General features: G+C 43.0%; 1 protein-coding gene across 8 annotated transcripts in view; it reads right to left on the reverse strand.

Annotated features, from left to right (window-relative positions):
• Nucleotides 1-18554, reverse strand: part of arhgap12b (Rho GTPase activating protein 12b) — a 62957-nt gene that overhangs the window by 11448 nt on the left and 32955 nt on the right. For all 8 annotated transcript variants that reach the window (XM_044339827.1, XM_044339831.1, XM_044339828.1 and 5 more), the window contains exons 3-6: nt 5378-5653; nt 2514-2654; nt 2296-2376; nt 1639-1761 (exon numbers count right to left, since the gene is read on the reverse strand). In XM_044339827.1, the coding sequence (XP_044195762.1) occupies nt 1639-1761; nt 2296-2376; nt 2514-2654; nt 5378-5653 (621 nt within the window). The remainder of the gene's footprint in view (nt 1-1638; nt 1762-2295; nt 2377-2513; nt 2655-5377; nt 5654-18554) is intronic.

Genomic DNA, 18554 nt, shown 5'->3' on the forward strand with positions numbered 1-18554 from the left:
TCTTCCACGCCATTCTTCAGACATGCTGTACCCTCTAGTTTGCATCTTTGTGGAGAAGGATTCATACTACAGCAGGATAATGACCCCAAACACACCTTGAAGCTTTAACTACTTGAAGACCAAAGAAGACCAAGGTGTCCTGACTGTCATGGACTTTCCTCCACAGTCATCTGACCTCAACCCCATTGAATATTTATGGGAGCACTTGAAGACTAAGAAAGACAAGCATTCTGTGACATCACAAGAAGCTCTGTCAAACATTGTCAAGTCATGCTGGGATAACATGGCTCATCAGTTTTTGCACAAACTTGTGGAGTCCATGCCAGCTGGAGCGCATGCTGTCATTAAAGCAAAAGTGGGACATACCAAATACTAAGATATTCTGAAATTCATCTGCATTTTACAAAGATTCAATTTTTCACTCAAATTGTTAAGTTGATATTATCATTTGTAATGAAAAAAATAGCATTACATTTGAATCAAATGATAAATAGAAGTATCTTGACTTGACTCAGACTTTTGGACTCCACTCTATGTCGAAAGGATGTATAGGATTAAACAAGGTGGTAAACAGGCAAAATTCCAAATATATTTACCCTCAAACTGCATTAAATCTACACATCTTATTCCAATTGTCTATGGGAAACAATGTAATCAAAGTGCTGCTTAATAGCAAGAACATTTAATGTCAAGATACTGTAGACTGGTAGCTGTGTTTTGGCAATGATTTGCCAACAAATTCACAATTCTTTCCATTGTATTAATGTAGTTGGGTTATCACATGTATTACACTAATTCTGAGAATAAGTTAGCTGCTACCACTGTCTAGCTGTTGATACTATAATATTTGTAGAACAAGGCCAAGATAGTAAAGTGTGTACATAATCAGTTCATTTGTGAGCACAAATTGTTAATTTGAGAGTGCAAATCAGATGTTTTTCCTCCATGACACCTGTCTTGGCTGATACTAATGGGAATGACATTATGGGAAATGTAGGATCCAGTGTTTTTGGATTTGGAGTTTGACTCAGATTAGGGATTAAAGTCAGGATATCATGGCCTCTGCTGCATCCAATTTGACCATTCTTTTTTAAAATTTGTCTCTTGTATGTCCCTCAAACTTTATGCAAGTGCAATACTAAATTATTACTCTTGTGAGACTTCATGTCTGCTGTAACAGATTATCTACATCTGTGAAAACTGTCAACACACTGACCCTCTTCTGAAGTAGGGGAACAACCCTACACCTTGAATGTATAGAGAAATTAGCTGAAATTACTGTGCAACAGAAAGTCAGAGGACTGCAACACACCAAAACCACATCATATTCTTTAATGTGGATTTTTTACTGTCTGATAACACTCACAACAGCCTGTTCATACAAAACAAAGGTAGTTAACACACTTTTCTCAAGATTCCCAAATAAGACTAGACAAGATTAAGCCTTGTGAAAGTGTCATTAGTGCTGAGGGATTAAACTTGCTGCCAATAAGACAGGTAGTGGAAAGACTACAGGAAAACCTGTCAGAGAACCTGAACAACGAGAGTACCTATCACACCCAACAGTCTGTGTAATCACATTAGTTCTCAGATTTATATTTTTGATAACGCCCTGTGGAGCTCCTCATGGTGTCCTACCTTATCGTTGAGATCTAAGACGTAGGTGCTGTGTCTCCACTTAGTGAGGACGATGGGATCCTGCTGCTTCCTCTCCAGACTGCGACTCTTGGGAACCTCGCCGGACTGAGGGGAGATGTTGTACTGCAGAGAAAGAGACGAGAGCTAAAGTTCAGAAATCCGAGTTATTCTAGCAGATCCTTCACTGTCTTCTCCTCTTCTCTCCCCTACCTCTCCTTTTACTGTCCACAGCACCATTGGAGAGAGGGACCTCTCTTACAGCCCCAGCATTGTCTTCTAAAGTCACCAGTGAGGTGCACAGACTGTGTCCATGTCTGCACTACTGTCCATTCACTCAGAGAATGAAGGAGTCTATTCTGATCTGCTCTAAAGCCTCCAGATTAGAGGTAAAGAGACACTAATAGTCTGTCACCTAGAGTTCAACACAAACTTGGCTGCTGTGTGAGCTCCTCAGACACTCATCCACTTACATTAACAAGACCAGACTTAAGACTACACGCCAAGAGGAGAAGGGGTCATATAAAAAGTGTGTTACTGGTAGTGTTTGGTTATGTAACATTAGAAGATTTGTCTTTTTCAAGTGCAGGAGATTACTGTAAAGGGGATGTAAGAAGACAAAAAGCACATGGACGGATAATGTTCATAAGCTTATCTTACCTTCGGCAATTCCCATTCTGACCTGGATCCATCAGCACTGTAATAGTAGGGCCGGCCCTGTTCATCCACATGCTTTATCCACTGCAAACACAAACACTAGTCAGTTTCCAGGAAAAGGCAAAAACAAGCTTAGGTGGATGAAATAGGGAGTGACTTGGAGAAGTACAGACTGTTATATCCCCTGAAGTCTCCAAATAACAACTTAAAGCAGACTGCACCTTTTCCTGTGTGTATTCAGAGACGTAGAGAGTGTGTCCGTGCTCATCCAGCTCCTCGGACCAGCCTCTAGGGGGCGATCCATACTGGCTGTCTGACTGACTGGAGTGGGTGCTGTGGCAGTTCTCCTCTGAGGACAGCGGCTGAGGAGGACAAAAGGTGAGAACAAGAGACAGGGCTTAATGAACACAGTTCTTTTTTTTTTTTTTTTTAAATCACCAGGAAGACATCACAATGCTGTTGAAAAATCACATGAAAATATTATTTTCTCAGATACGTCATAGGGATTTTTGTGATGTCACTGTTCTTCTGTGCTGCCAGTCAGGATAACAGTGCAACATATTTCTACCACTTGAGTCCATCTTATTTTATTCTACTTTATACTGTATTTGTCCATCTCTACATTTCAGAGCCAAATATTGTCATTTTTACTCCACTATATTTATTGATTTATTGCTTAAGGTTTTACATACAAAACTACAATAAATACTATGCATTCTTATACAATAGATTAAAGTAACAGTTAGAGATTTTTGTAAATATGCTAAGTTGTTTTCTTGCCAAGAATACTGTATCTGCATGTTAAATATGAAGCTACAGTCAGCAGCCTGTTAGTTTACTTAAGCATAAAAACTGGAAAAGAGGGGAAACTGCAAGCTTGGCTCTGTCCAAAGGTAAAGAAATCCACCTACCAGCACCTGCAAGTTTCACTAGTCAACATGTTATATCTTGTTTGTTTAATCTGTGACCTCAGTGTGAAGAGGACAAGTTGTGGTTTTACAGGGCGTTATGTTTATATGCTGGACAAACAAGAAACCACTACAAATTTACCACAGCTCAAAGTGGCCTTTTAAAATGTCTTGTTTTATCAGATCAACAGTCCAAAACTCAAAGATATATGATTTACGCTGGTATATTGCAGAGAAAAGCAGCAGAGCTGGAGCCAGAGAATGTTTGGCATTTTTGCTTTAGAAATTATATAAATGATTAAGCAAGCAAAACTTTCTTTATCCAGCACATTTCATTCCAGGTGGAAGCACAATGTGCTTCACAGAGTGTGAGCTACCACGGAAGCTGCTGCTACAAAAACTATGTGGATAGTGTACAAGAAAAAAACATTAGACTTAAGTAAACACAATTAAAACAAACGCATAAATAATACATGCAAGTTCAAAACCATCTTAAAAAAGTAGGAACAAAATAAAATAATAATTAAGACCAGCAAACCAGACTACTGAAAGTGCAACTAAAAAGGAATGTTTTCAGTTTAGCTTTGAAAGATGATTGCGTTGGAGCACACCTCACATGATTGTGTAGGATGTTCCAGCAGCTTGGAGCATAAAAGCTGAAAGCAGTTTCACCAATTTCCGTTGACACCTGGGGAATAACCAGACGGCCTGTTCCAGATGACCTGAGGGGTCTAGCTGGTTCATAGCTCACAAGCATGTCAGAGAGATATTAGGGTGCCAGACCATGTGGGGAATATTACTGGTGCTAACTATCCTCCCAATACATCATAGGGACTGCAAATGGAGGAGAATGTTTTTGGTAAGCAGTCAATGCCTCTGTGGCTTGGATGACGGTTATCGCTCTTGTACAGGGCCTTTCAAGCCCAGAAATAGTCAAAATTATTAACAAATCCAATTCCAGTGGCAATACAAAAGTTCAACAGCCATTGGTGAACACTGAAAAGAAGACTGAAATTCTCAAAACTTTTCCTCTGAGAGGGAATTGGGCCTGATAGAATACAGAGCTTTCCAAGACTCTGAACAGTGTCAGTTAGGGTCTCCTGTTGGAGCTTCATTCACTGCTAAGTCTAATATCATTTGTGCCCACATGAACAATAATAATATGGGCAGTTGGGTGGATGTCAGTAAGATCAGGGATGAGTTTAATCATCTCCAGAATTTTGGCATCAGGCCAGCAGCATGTAATTCCTTTTGGAATTTCCACAAACCTGATGGAGTCCTCAACTAAGAGAAACTCTGGTTCCCCATCTGCGCAGTCTCTACTGTAGACAGCAAGGTTCAGAGTCCTATCAAGATTAACCAACTATCAAAATTGTTGATTCATTTTCCGAGGACCGAGTAACTGTTTTATCACTAATAATATAACATCACTTCACATGACATTATATAATGAGCCATCCTTATTCCCCTGACATAATACTGCAATAAACCAAAACACCACATGAGGGCAGTGTTGGATAATTAGGCAGGAAGTGACAACCTGACAGGAAACCATGACTTCCTCATATCAAAGGCATTCTTGTTTCCCTACCTTCAGTAACCACACCAACATTTTAAAAGTCCTTTGAGGTCCACCACACCACACCTTCACCACAGCCTGTTCATATAAAAGAGTCAATTTCCAGGCTGTTCATGTCTTCAGCTGTGGCTTCAACTCACACTTCTCACATCCAAACCAAATACTTGTTTTAGCATGTGGTCACACCTACTGTTTGTTTCCTGTGGGCTAAACAGGGGTGGAAACGGAGATGATGTTTTGGTTTTGTGTATACTTTGTTCATGTTGATGCAGCCTAATGAGAAGCCAACTAAGGCTGGAATCACACCAAATCCAGCAATGCGGTACATTCCTGCAACTTTGTGCGGAGGTGTGGGTGTGTTTATTTGTGCTTTAGAATGCAATCGCCATGAAACAATCAGAAAATAACATTTTAGTTATTTATCTGATTCACTGCTTTGTCCTCGCTACGATGGCTCCCTCTCTCCATTCACTCTCTAGCTCGCTCGACCACTGATTCTCTCTCTCTCTGGTAGTCACAGAAGTCACATGGTCTCATACATGTACGCAATGCAAGACCACATAGAGAAATGGCTTGAACTGGCTTGAGCCTCCCTCACCTCACTCTCCGCTGTGCCCTGGCTGTCTCCCCGGATGCTGCTGCTGGTGCTGCTGCTTGTGTCCCGGGTTCGCGGCGGTTTCCAAGTGCGCTCTCCGGTGGCCCGGTTGTAGTAGAAATGCCTGCCGCTCAGGTCTTTGTGGGTCTCCCAGTCGCCCAGGATGTGGAGAGGGGAGCCGGAGGGGACGGGCGGCAGGCTGGACTGAGAGATCTTCAGCTCCTGGAGGTTAGTGTAGACCGGCGAGTCGGACCGGCCCTGAACTGTAGGCGATGTTGTCTGGAGGAGCAAAGGAGGCAAGAGAGAGGAGGTCAGATCAGGACTGACTAACAAATCTATGCTTTTGCTCAACATTTTATTTATGACCTGAAAATGTTACAGCTGATATTTCCTGTCCTCTCTAGAGACTCTGTGTCCTTATTTTACCCATCTGACATTCACCTCTTAAAATTCAATATGCAAATGCAAAGAAACAGACCTGCTGCAAATAAACTCAACTTCTCTTTCTAGAAATATGAAGGTGAGGCATGAGGAAAGAGGAAGACAGAAACTGACAATCTGCACTGCAGGATACAGCTGCTGATCAAATCAAATGCCACATGTGGTTTGCAGACACTTAAAACCATATCAATCTGATTCAAATCCAGATAGACTCAGCAGCACAGTTACATAATCATTTGTCAAATACTGTGCACATAGAAGCTACTGGTGTTAGCATGCAAGCTTGACTTATATAGCACTTTTCAACACATGTGACCTGGGCTTTACAGGAAGAAGAAAAAGGGGAAAGAGGTTAGAAAAGACAGAGAAGACAGATATCAACTTTTCAACAGCCAGCAGTCAATGCTCTGAAGATGTAAAGCTCCTGCTCGAGGTAAAAAACAACTCCTTTAAGTACAGAAGGGCTCCACCATGTAATGTCTTGAATGTCAAGTAAAATTTAAAGCCAATCCCCTAAGTGATGGGAAGCCAGTGGAGAGGATAACACTGGAATCACGTGTGATATATGTTTAGTGATTGTTCAGAGCCTCACTGCAGAGTCCTGGACCAGTTTGAGTCCAGGTTTGTTAAAGCAGGTGAAGCAGGTGTTACAGAAGTAACGCCGTTTGCTTTTTCTAAATCTTTAGGCTGAATGACGGGTCTGATTTTTGCAATGCTCCTTTAGAAAAAGCAGCACTGAACCAGAGATTTAACAAAGCTCAAAATTTAGGCTTTAAGATTTTTCTTTACACTGGATTGAACACTGATTTACACCACATCCTTACAGTATGACCAGTAAAATTCTTTCTAAACTAATTGATTGTACATCACTGACATGCCAATACAGAAGTCTACACAGAGGGAGCAGATAGAATCAGTATATGCTCCAGGACATTTTGACACTTCTCTGTCACAGAACAAGCAATCCTCTTAGCAACCGTGTTGCCATAAATAATGTTGGGTAAATGTTTAGTAAAAAAAAAAAGAAGTTAGTTGAGATAAAGAAGATAAGAATGGGGAAATGAGCAAAGTAAGAATTCTGCACAGAAAAGATGAGCTAAGAGGAAGCAGAAGGGGAGGTAAGATACAGCGTACCATCTGTACCATTCAAGTCCAGTGTTGATAAGGTTAAGAGAATAGAACTACTAACTACTACACAACATGCTTTGTGTTGAGACTCAAGTTATTGCACATTATAACTTCAAGGTGGCGATTTCTGAGTATAGTTGACTGACTTGCGGCGGTTTTCTACTAAACAACAGTCGACACAATAAACTTAATCACAAACGTGGCCCCACAGTGTCAATGCGGACACACTTCAAAGATGTGTTCTTTGAGACTCAAAAACTTGGCAGCATCCGAAGGTCACTCAACAAAAGCCAGAAAGCTAAGTTTCCATGGCTACGGCTCAGAGCATTCAACGTTGTTCTGAATGCTTCTGAAAAATATTTGGGGGTTTTGGAGCGGCGCTGAGTCTCTGAGACCGATGCCAGCAAACATTCTGCAAACGCAGAGCGGATAAATGCCCAAACAGTAAAAGAATTAGATATCAGAGCGTGTGCCAGCACCGCACCTCCCCCCCCTCTGTTTGTTACAGGTGAGGAATGTGAAGGGGAATGCGCTTCAGTCAGAGGGTTTGAACTGTTTTCAGGACACAGATGGGACTTCCTGCCGTTCTTGGAATAACAGCAATATTTTTCACATAAATTATTATTTAATATCCTGCACACATGCTGGAGCAGAGGAAAGGGTTCAGCGGCGTCCTGCTGTTTTCAGTTAGATTTGCCCCGCTGTTTCTCAGTTTCAATCCAACAGACAGCAAGTGCTCGAGCATGGAGGCGAACCGCTGAGAGATGACACGACCAGAATGGAGCCAGCGTGCTGCAGCCTTAATTGGGTTTTTAGGGAATAATGTGGTAATGATCAAGTAAATGCAGATGATTGAGTGTGGCCCGGGAGCGAGGCTGGGGTCAAATCCATTTAAATTCCACTCAGGCCAGACAAACCAAACTGCATGAGGGGGAGAGAAGTAATTAACTAGCTGTAACGTCCATTTTGACAAAAGTTTAACCAAAACATTTTCCTGTGGTCTCAATTTTCATTCAGACAGTCATTTAACAATCATTTTTGGACAGTGCGGAGCGTGCACGCAGTCTATTACTGTGCGGAGACACAACACAGGCCCACTGCTGACATGCATACCGCACATTATTTAACCTCATATTATTCATGGTATTTCCACAGGGAGTACATCTAGAACTGTAATTACAGAGGTACTTCAGCTGTTTTGTGTTGCATTTACATTAAGTTCACAGGAGACACGTTAAAAACAGAACGGTCAAATTCATTGCCTGATGACATTCAGGCCTCTACAGAGCCACACAAGACATTAAACAACTGCTTTAAAGACAAAGGCATGCTTGAAACAACAATTTGTACTAAGTGCAGTCTGACCGCATCGAAAGGCAAAAGTGTTATGCCTGTTCTGAGCGGCAAGACTGGAACCGAGAGCAGAGAGGATCGAGATGCAATGAATCTTACAAATGAGGACAATGACACACACTCTCAGACTGTCTCGCCTCAGATGCATTCACAGTGTTTCACTCAGCTGTATACAAAAAGTGATGAATGTACAGTACCAGTCAAAAGTTTGGACACACTTTCTCATTCAAGAGAATGAGAAGGTGACTGGTACTGTAGTTGTGTAAAGAACAACAAACAAGAGTTTGAGAGAAAAGTTCAAACGTCTCCTATTCTCTCACTTCTGCACACCTGGTCAATTTCTGCATGACGTGTGAGTGCTTGTCTGATTGTCAGTTTTGAAAAGTTGCAAAAATTGTTGGACACAGCCCCCCCCCCATTCTAACAAGGAAATGTGTAGGTGGAGGGGTTTCACAATGCTGTATCTGACAAGCACTTCATTTGAAACACACACACAGACTGAGAAGAACTCAACCAAAACTGGATTTTTACTAATACTGATATCAAGAGTTTTAAAAAATGACTATGACAATATATCTGCTGTTATTTGTTTCTTAACATTAAGTAAAGGTCTTCATGGCTCCAATTCATAACAACCCTTGAAAAAACTACACAAAACTGCTGTGCATGAGTTCATTTTCAGATAAAAAGACACCTTATCTTAAAGAGATTGGAGGATGATAAAACAGATCATTTGAACCTGGCCCAACTTAGGTCATGGGTCGGATCTAGAAACCGAAAGGAAGACCTAACAATAACACATTTGGTTATCAAAGACTAGTGACTGCGCAGTCATTCTACAGTTGGTATATAAGCTAATCACTGCTGTCTAGTGGACAAACTATGCAATAGAGATAGTTTCTACATTACATCAAACACATTCATGGCATCTCTGTACTGACATTTCTTGATACTTCTCAAACAACATACACAGATGGATCTCTGATAAGCTCAAATCTGCAGATAATATCAGCCCTGTACATACATCACATTTCATAAACGGCTCTAGTGCTGAGCTTCTTTTAGAAAAAAAAAAAAGAGAGGAGACATGACTAACTGCTCCCTTGAAACTAAGCGGCAAACTGGAAATAGAAGTGATGTCAAGAGACAATGGGTGCCCTCTTTTGTCCAAAAAAAAAAAAAAAAAAGGACTGTTCTGTATCAGATGGGAAGAGAAGCCTTATGCAACGTGCACCATATGCTGAGAGATAGAAGTCCAACACATGCCTAGAATAGCAGGAGACAGCAGAAGCACTTTTCTAAATGTTTAATTGAACTCAACATCAAGTGTTTTACTGGCAGACTGTAGTCTCATGGTACCTGCTAGTTTCTGACAGGCAAACTTTGGTTAGTATCATATTAATGCTACCTGGAATTCAATTTAACAGTTTACAGAGAACAAAGCTGGCGACGCCTGATGGAAAAGTTCTGAAACTATAAACGGACAGTGGGAGGAAAAAAAAAGAAACGACACCAGAAAATTAATTGTTACGGGATGTCAAGAAATCCATCTGTGTTGGAAAAGCTGAAACCCCTTTCTATATTAATCTGACACCGGACACCGAGCGAATAAAAAATTGTAAAAATATCACCGTTCAAGACAGACTGAGCAAAGCATCTTGTCTTGTTTCAGTTCCTCTGGCGGTCTGAGCGGTCACCTTGTATCCAGAGCTGCACACAAACACGTCGTCGTCATCCTCCCCGGCTTTCCTGTAACCTCTGAATGTACTGAGCGCACGACGCATGGCGATCGATGCACGGCGGCCATCTAGTGGGACGCGACACACAAGCTGACCCCTGTGGTTTCCCCTCCCTCAAACACACACACACACACACACTCTCCCTTCACTTCTCTGGCTGTCTTTCTGGCTGCGGAACAGAGCGGTTGAAGGTAGGAGGAAATTGGAGACAGCGACTGTGACGGAGGGAAAAGGGGAACAAGATCTTTCTACCTCTCGGGCACACAAAGCAGTACACAAACTCATCTGACACAACAACAGGAAATGGGGCTGAAAAAGTCAGAGCTTCCTCTATCAGAGTGAATTTCTGCGTGTTTACGTCAGAGCGGGCACTGACGGACAATGTGTTGATGGTGAAAATGGCAGTCCGGACTGTTTCACTAGAGGCCAGCCTCTATATTTAACTTGGCTGCTACCCTGAGACTCACTGTGTGAAGGGAAGATAATACCACTGAGCACTACTGGTGTGCTATTTCTTCGTCCCGCGCTCATCTTTCACCTGGACAATTGAGCGCCGAGAGAGATGACTGGTTGAGCAACAGCATATTAGCAAAGTTGTTGCCTTGTTTGAAGGGCTAACGCAAACATGAAGAGAGAGCAGCGGGGAGAGACAGCGAGAGGAGGGAGGTCAGGAAGGGATGCAGTGATAATACCTGCAGATAAAAACATAAGCCACCTGTAAGGCTGAGATAAAGAAGTGATGGAATATATTGCTAGTGTAAATCATACTATGAAGAGGTGAATTGGGGACAGTAGTGTCAGCACTATTATCAAGTTCAACATTTCCACAAACATTTTGCAATATGTGTTGTAATACACTGAAGATCTTTCAACATTACAGTACTTGTTTTCTATTTTATTTTATAGCTTTTTCTTATATTTACTCACAGCAGGTTTATTTGTGATGTTTCCATCAGTGATAGATAAATCATAAGCCTACATTATCTACATACTTTCATATAGGTTGTATTTTGCATTTAAGCCTGACTGATACTGGATTTTTTAAGCCAGAAGTGTTATCAGTATTTGAGAGATATCTGCCAAAATATCAATGTCTAGACTTGAGATAAGGAGATTGTGTCTAAGTCATGACTGTACAAAAAATCACTCCAATTTGTTAATTAAAGAATTGTGACCAAGATGTGTACTGAATGGGACAAATATAATGTTCAACAGTAAATGTTGCAGGAAAAGGAATTTTAATTTAAAGTATACTTTAATTTTCTAATAATAAACAACTATAAAAACATATTCAAAATAAGAAAAGTAAGAGTCAAATACATACAAATGCAGAGTATAAAACTTAAAGCTTTAGTAACCAATATTTTTAACAAAAAGGATCAAATTATGAATATTGGATTTATATTCACCAGATGGCCAGAAAAAACTAAAAAAAATACTGATGTTGCTCCGTATCTACTGAAAACTGCCAACATGTTCACCATGTCAACTTTATAATGTGATAATATACAAATATTATGTCAACAGTTCATTGCACTGCACACGTCCACATCAAGTGCTTATCAATTACATTTTCCATATAAAAAAATTCTCCATTCTCCAATGACATTTATTTATTAGTATATCTTTCATCTACTGCTATTCTTTTGTTTCAGTCTATGTGATGTGACAGGACATCCTTTCACTTCAATATTTATATCTACAGACTCAACTCCAAACCAAAAACACCTTTTCTAAACATATTTGGCATTCTGTCTTGCAATTTTCTTCAACTAATCAACTAATACCAGTTGTGATATTTGTAATAAGCTAATGATATATTGGCAAATACCAACAAGCAACACATTTTTAACATAAACCAAATTTTTAGTCACTCTGGTCAGTGGAGATAAGTCCCACAATGCACTGCCAGAAAACCTCAATGACTGCCTGATTGTAATCTCTCCTAACTGTTGGCACTGTATTCTCAGGCAGATTTCCTGGCTAGTTTGAAGTGAATGAGATGTGGCACAGGGCTGGGAAGCAGGGGATCGAGACCCGGGGTCTCTGACAGGTAATTAAAAATAGAAAGAACCAGAGGGGGCGGGAAGGATCGCTCATATGGCTCCGAGGGGGGAGAGAGGTGTAAATGAGGGATGGATGGAGTGAGTGAGATAAAGGGCAGGATTGAGGAGAGAGAGAGAGGGAGAGAGAGATGTGCTGTTGAATACAAAAACGGTCTTCACAGCAACAGCAGCGGCGGCGGCCTGTCTGCATGGCCGTGATAAATGAGTTTCAGACTACAGGCCGGTACAGTATAGAATCCCCACAAACTGCATTAGAATGCATTATGCAGCTTGGAGAGTGTGTAGGCACACCCAACGCAGGAAAAAAAAAAGTGATTAATTCAACTCAGAGGTCTAATGGAGTATATGAAAGCAGAGGGGAAGAGACGCACAGCACAAAAGAACAGCAACTGATGAGAATCGGCTCGCTAATGGAGCCCGATGAGATTCTGCTCTGCTTCGTGGAACACGGCTTACTGTAGCTGTTGTATTTATTGCCATGTTGGGAATACTACTCTGTGCTTCCCCTATCCTCCCCCCTCCTTCTTTCTATACAGCTTTCCGTCCCGCTGTGCTTGTACAATCACTAGAAAATGCCTGTGCCTCGCAGTGCGCTGTAAATTAAACCATAAATAATTCTGTGTGTAAAGGAGTGCAGGTCAGGGTGAGGGCAGTGGGGATGTTGGCTTGCAGTTGCGCCCCCGCGGCCGCTAGGTGTCTCCCTCGGGTCGGGAGGGAGGACGGGCGAGGGGGAGAGCAGGGGCGCTGGTGAGTGGGTGGGAGTCTCCATCAAATGTATCTGGCCATGAGGAAAGTAGCGTGAGGGGGAGGGGTTTCTATCTGTGCACACATGGCAACCCACTCTGCTGCATCTCCAACGCTGCACTTTGAGACACTATTAGTGTTTTGTGCAGCCATACTCCAAACATGCATGCTAGACAGAAGCGGTTTAAATGCTCTCCTCTTTTTTTTTTTTTTCCTTGATGGGAGCTGCAATGGGATTCAGTCACCTTGCCGCAGCTGATTCAGAATATAGCGATGCCAGGATCCTGACACAGACGAAGAAAGCAGAACACATTAAATCAGTTCTCCAGACTTCATACTGATCTGCTTGTACAATATGAAACTGCCAAAGCGCTTAAGGGTGCGGTATGCTTGAAAAACAGCTAGGTTGTACGATGTGTCATCAAGTTCCCCATGGCCAAAGTCAAAGGTGGGGAGGGTGGGGGGTGGAGGGGAAAGCCTGCTGTCATTGGCTCCTCCTGGGTGCATCAATTTATGGCTTTTGCGTGATGAATTGTACAAATGGGGGACGACAGCGCATGCTTTCAGCAAGTCTCTCTTGGAAAGGAGTTCATGGTGTTTGACTCAGTCGTACACATGAAAGTTGACAGGTAGTGTGAAGAACAAAAAAAAAAAAAAAAAGAGTTGGAGAGAAAAACCGTGCCCTACCGCACACACCTCTGGCCAACTGGCTAGCTGCTGCATGAAGTGGGTGTGACCGTTGGAAATGTTGGTTTCAGATGCTGTCAGATGATCCAACAAGCACTTTGTTTTAAGTGTTTTGACACCTTTAGATTTTCTGGATCCATTTGCTTTCTGGTCCTTAATAATGAGTAACAACATGGACTGAGGAAGCTCCATTTAGTTGCAAGGCGCCACACATTTCTTTTGCATTCTATTCTCATTCTAATAATTTATCTCTTTACATTTCTTTGAAAGTTTCTGTTAAAATGTTTGTAAAAGCCTCAGTGTGTGTGAGTTATGTTAAACAAATAGCTTACATAATGCATGTGGAAGTAGTTTTCTTCTACAGATCTAATCTAAAACTGCCCACATTTCAAGTTAAAGGTTGCAGACGCACATGAATCACAGCAGAAATGCAGGATTTCTTGGGTAGAAGTTAAAATGATTATCCTGTGTTTACTTTAGAAGGTCTTTCTATCTTCCGTCACAGATGGCGACGGCATCAGTGTCACACCTCAGAGCGTGTTATCATTCCTACTATAACCGCGTTACATAATGTGATTGTGTAATTGAATTAGATGAAAGCAGGTTAAAGGGAGTGCGGTGGGGTGGCTGGAGAGGTGGCACGGCGGCTGAGGGATCCGTGACCATGGCGACACTCAGCCAATGAGGCGGCCGTGCAGGAGAGTGTTTGAAGATTGGCCGCGGGGTTAGAGAGGGGAGGGTGGGGGAGAGGGAGCACGCCACCTCCGAGCCGATGCATCAATCCACTCGGATCCCTGTGTTCTTTTGTCCTCGCTCCTCTCATCTTTTCTCTGCTGACCTCTTCCCCAACCTCTTTCATCTCTCACATCTCCCCGCTCCGCAAACACACAGCGCATCATCTCTGCCCTTTTTTTTTTTTTTCCCCATCCGCTGCATCTTCCGATAATCACGCGCTGTACCTCTGACCGTTCTCTAGCTCCTCTCTCTCTCCCCCCTTTCCAGTCTCAGCCAACGCCCCGCTGCCTCCCCCCCCCCCCCTCTCCCTCTGCTCCAGGAGGTATGATGATGATGGTTATGTCCATATGACCAGATTAACCTACATTTCCACCTCGCTGGGCGTCAGTCAGACCGCATTCGTCCACTCCCCCATCATCACATTTGTGGCATTTCGCAAGCCAAAACCCCCCCAACCCCTCCACCCCTTCTCTCTCTCTATGAGCGGAGAATGACACAGAAATGTATCAACATGCACATGAGCACAAGACAAGATGCTTACAAGCACACACACACATGCACACACACAGCTCCTCATTTCCCTTAGCAACCAGTTTCAACCTTGCACTGCAGTTCAGAGAAGCACCTATATTCAGCTTGAGGAAAAAAAAAAAAAAAAAAAAAAAAAAAAAAGATTGAATAGTGAGTGTGGGCAGAAAAAATGTTAATGGAATTCAAATATTGACTTCGCTCACTAAAGCAACTGCATGCACACTCTCGCACATACGCAGATCAGCAAAACATGACCAGGGTTTGTGAGTGAAGGCAAAAAAAAAAAAAAAAAAAAAGACCCTGGGATGAAAGTGAGTCAGCATCTTTTCACTCGACGTCGTTGGTATGACGACAGATACTTTCATTTCATGGATCAGAGGGTTCGGGGAGGCTCACAACCTGACAGAGACACGAGCAATTAACCTTTTGGTCCTGAGCTGATAGCGCTCGGCTGAAATGTCAGTTTGTGTCTGTGGAAATACACCCGGTTGTGATAAACCTCTAGTAGCTCAGTGGAGAATAACTGGTCTAATACACATTGCTGCTGCTGCTGCTGCTGCTGCTGCTGTTTCTTCTGCTGCTGCTTAGATACTGCAGACAAAGAAGCTTCAAGGCTGCAGAAAAGGGCACTTTACCAGATTAGAGCACAAAACGGTTTAATCGTGCTGAAAACAAGCTACAATTGACAGCTGATTTAGTGGTTTTTTTTGTGTCACAATGATCTTGTTTTACATCATTTCAGATGCATGCCAAAATGCTTTTACAAACTCAGAGGTTTGTTCAACAACTCTTCTTGTGTTCATGTCTTCTGTGTGAGTAACAGAAGGAGCTGTGTGGTGCCTCTCCAATCAGATTTTCCTCTTGAAATGTTAATGAGTGAAGGAGAGGGTGGATTTTGAGGACGGGGGGGGGGGAGGGGGGGGGGAGGCCTGCAGCCATGTTCAGTCTCTCATGTGCATATGGGGACACTGTTGTTGGCCAAGAACCAGTCTTCTGCACTGGGGCCCGCGGATTCTACAGCATGAGCTAAACTAGAGCGAGGGAATCAAACACTTCATATCTGGGACGAGACGTCCATGGTTATTTTATAGGCACCCAATGGATCACAGGGTTTGGCTTCTATTTGGGGCTAAACTCGAGTCGGAGCATGAAAGCAAACACCGGCGAGCCAGAATCAGCCAGACATCTCCTTTTTAAGTCCTGTTCCTCTCTTTAAACCATATGGAGACATTCCTGAGGTGTTTAAGAATGTGTGTGTGTCTGGGTGTGTATCTCAAATATCACCAGGTCTGAACGGCAGAAGAGCGTACAGCTGCTGGGGTGTGCGCGTGAGGATGCGCGCTTGCACAAGACAAAAAAAAAAAAAAAAATCAGTGTGTTTTTGCATATGCCGCTCACTGTCAGTGCGCGTGATATGATTTGTGTAACGAGCCGCGCTGCTTGAAGAGACACCACCTGCGTCCCCCTGCGGCGACGCCTTGGCGAGCTTTGTCTCAGTGTCCCTTGGTGTGTGTTTCTTTGCTCTCTCTTAGTACAGTCATCAGATCTGTTCAGCCTGGGCACACTCAGCTGCTAAGTTGGAGAAAACACTGAGAAAAAAAAAAAAAAAAAAAAAAGGAGTGTGTGGGTGAGTGGGTGAAAGAGAGACAGAGAGAGTGCATGTGCACATGTGCATGCTGCGCAGATACTCCTACGTTCCTCTTCTCTGGAGGGGTCATAGGTTGCAGATCCACACAGCAGAAGTGACTCCCAGACTCGCAGCAGTCTGTCCTCTCTCTCTCTGGGTGCTGCGCTCCCCTCCCTCCCTCCCTCCCTCTCTCTCTTTCTCTTCACTTTCTGCCAACTCTGACCTCAGACACACACCACTTCTTTAAAGCTGTGTGCTGTGAACGCACAACAGTCACCGGCCAGCTTCTGTGCTCTAAAGCGCGAGACGGACAGCCAGACATGAGGGACGGTGTGACAGAGCGGCGCTGCAATCTGTTACCCGCACAACCATCCAATAAAAATGGGAGAACAGGATGTGATGGATTTCGCGTACGCTCCTGAGAGAGGACAGAGCGGGAAGGGGCCCGATAAATGAATCCTGGCTGCAGAAGTCAAACGACCTGCCAGCGCCCTGACAGCATCAATTTGTTCTGTTTAGCTGCGGACAGGTTTGGGGGGGAAAAAAAAAATATATCGACGACGCGCCAAAGGAAAATTCAATTTCTTTAATGGAACCAGCATCAAATCTCTTTCTTATTACTCATTTCGAGTGGTCTTCTCCGTACAAAGATTCAGTGTTCCAACCCGCTGCCATCGGGTTTTCTCCCACTGCAGGGCCAAAACAAACAGAGGGTCTGTTCTGTGCTGACACCACTAAAACATTACACATTACAATCTGACACTTGGGACAATGAAAACTCGGTTAATCAGTGCTGCTGCAGACTGTTCCGGTCAGTATTTTTACATCTCTTTATGCAGGCTCACGAACTGAGCGCTACAGCAGTAACACCTCCTGGACATGAAAAAGAGCAACACCCAGGCTACATATACGACAGACCTTTACAGCTGGTGTCTGATCCGTTCACCCCTGGCTCTTGCTATTAACGGAACAGAGCAGCAGACAGCGCCACAGTATTTTAAGAACTGTTTTTGCTTCCGCAGTTTGATTTCTTTCCATTTCTTGGTGGCAGGGAGCACGAGGCTGAAGCAGAGACTTAGCAGCATTCCTCCGTGGCTGACAGCTGACGGCTAAGCCCCCAGTTAATGACTAATCCTGCCCTAATGCCTGCGGCGTGATTGGTTCGAGCTAATTACACTGGCTCCTTTTCTCGGGCGCTGAGTGGCTGGATGGACGGGGGCGAGGTGGGGCGGAGGTAAAAGTGGTGCGGACCTGTACAGTGGAGGCCTTGATGGTAAAGCTGAGGCGATTAGTCGATTAATTGATCAACAGAAAATTAATCTGTAGCTATTTTGATGACAGGTTAATCGCTTTAAGTCATTTTTTCCTGCAGAATGCCAAATATCTGATGGTTTCAAGTTTTTAAATGTGAGGATTTGTTGTTTTTATTACTTCTGAACTGAATATATTTTGGAGTTTGGACTGTTGATCAGTCAGAACAAGCAATTTGAAGACATCACATTGGCCTCTAGTAAATAGTGACAAGCATGTTTCACTATTTTCTGACATTTTACAGACTAAATTACTTATCCAACAATCAAGGAAACAATCAGAAGATTAGTAGATGAATCAATGATAAAAAATTTTTAAAAATTAGTTGCAGCCTCACTTCATGGTTCCACTGTGTTCTTACTATCAAACACCTGACCTGGGATCTGAATCAGGCTGTGTAGTTGGAGCAGGTAGTGTTCTACTCTATAGCTGCTGACCTCTGGCCTGTGTGTCAATAGAACTAAAGCCCACATGGATCCAAGCAGACTCACTATCACAGAGAAAGTGATGCATCTCTTTCTAGAAAGGCATGTTGGGATCAGGATGGTTTTTCTACAGGTCTGTTTTGAATGGACGTGTGAAAACCTCTATTTCAGGAGGAAGCAGCACGTCAGCCGTGTGGTTAATGTTACACCAGTACTAGCTTGGTCAAAGTCATTAAAAGCAGAAATGGTTCCACTTTGTGTTGAGCACGGTGCGTAACATGAAGATCATGACACTGGCGGGAAACTCTCAGACCACAGAGCAGCAGAGTGTCACTGGACTTTTACCAGGAGCCTACACCACCCAACCATCAGTGTGAAAGGCTTATTAACTAT

The sequence above is a fragment of the Thunnus albacares genome, chromosome 21, assembly GCF_914725855.1.
Source record: "Thunnus albacares chromosome 21, fThuAlb1.1, whole genome shotgun sequence".
Taxonomy (NCBI): Eukaryota; Metazoa; Chordata; class Actinopteri; order Scombriformes; family Scombridae; genus Thunnus; species Thunnus albacares.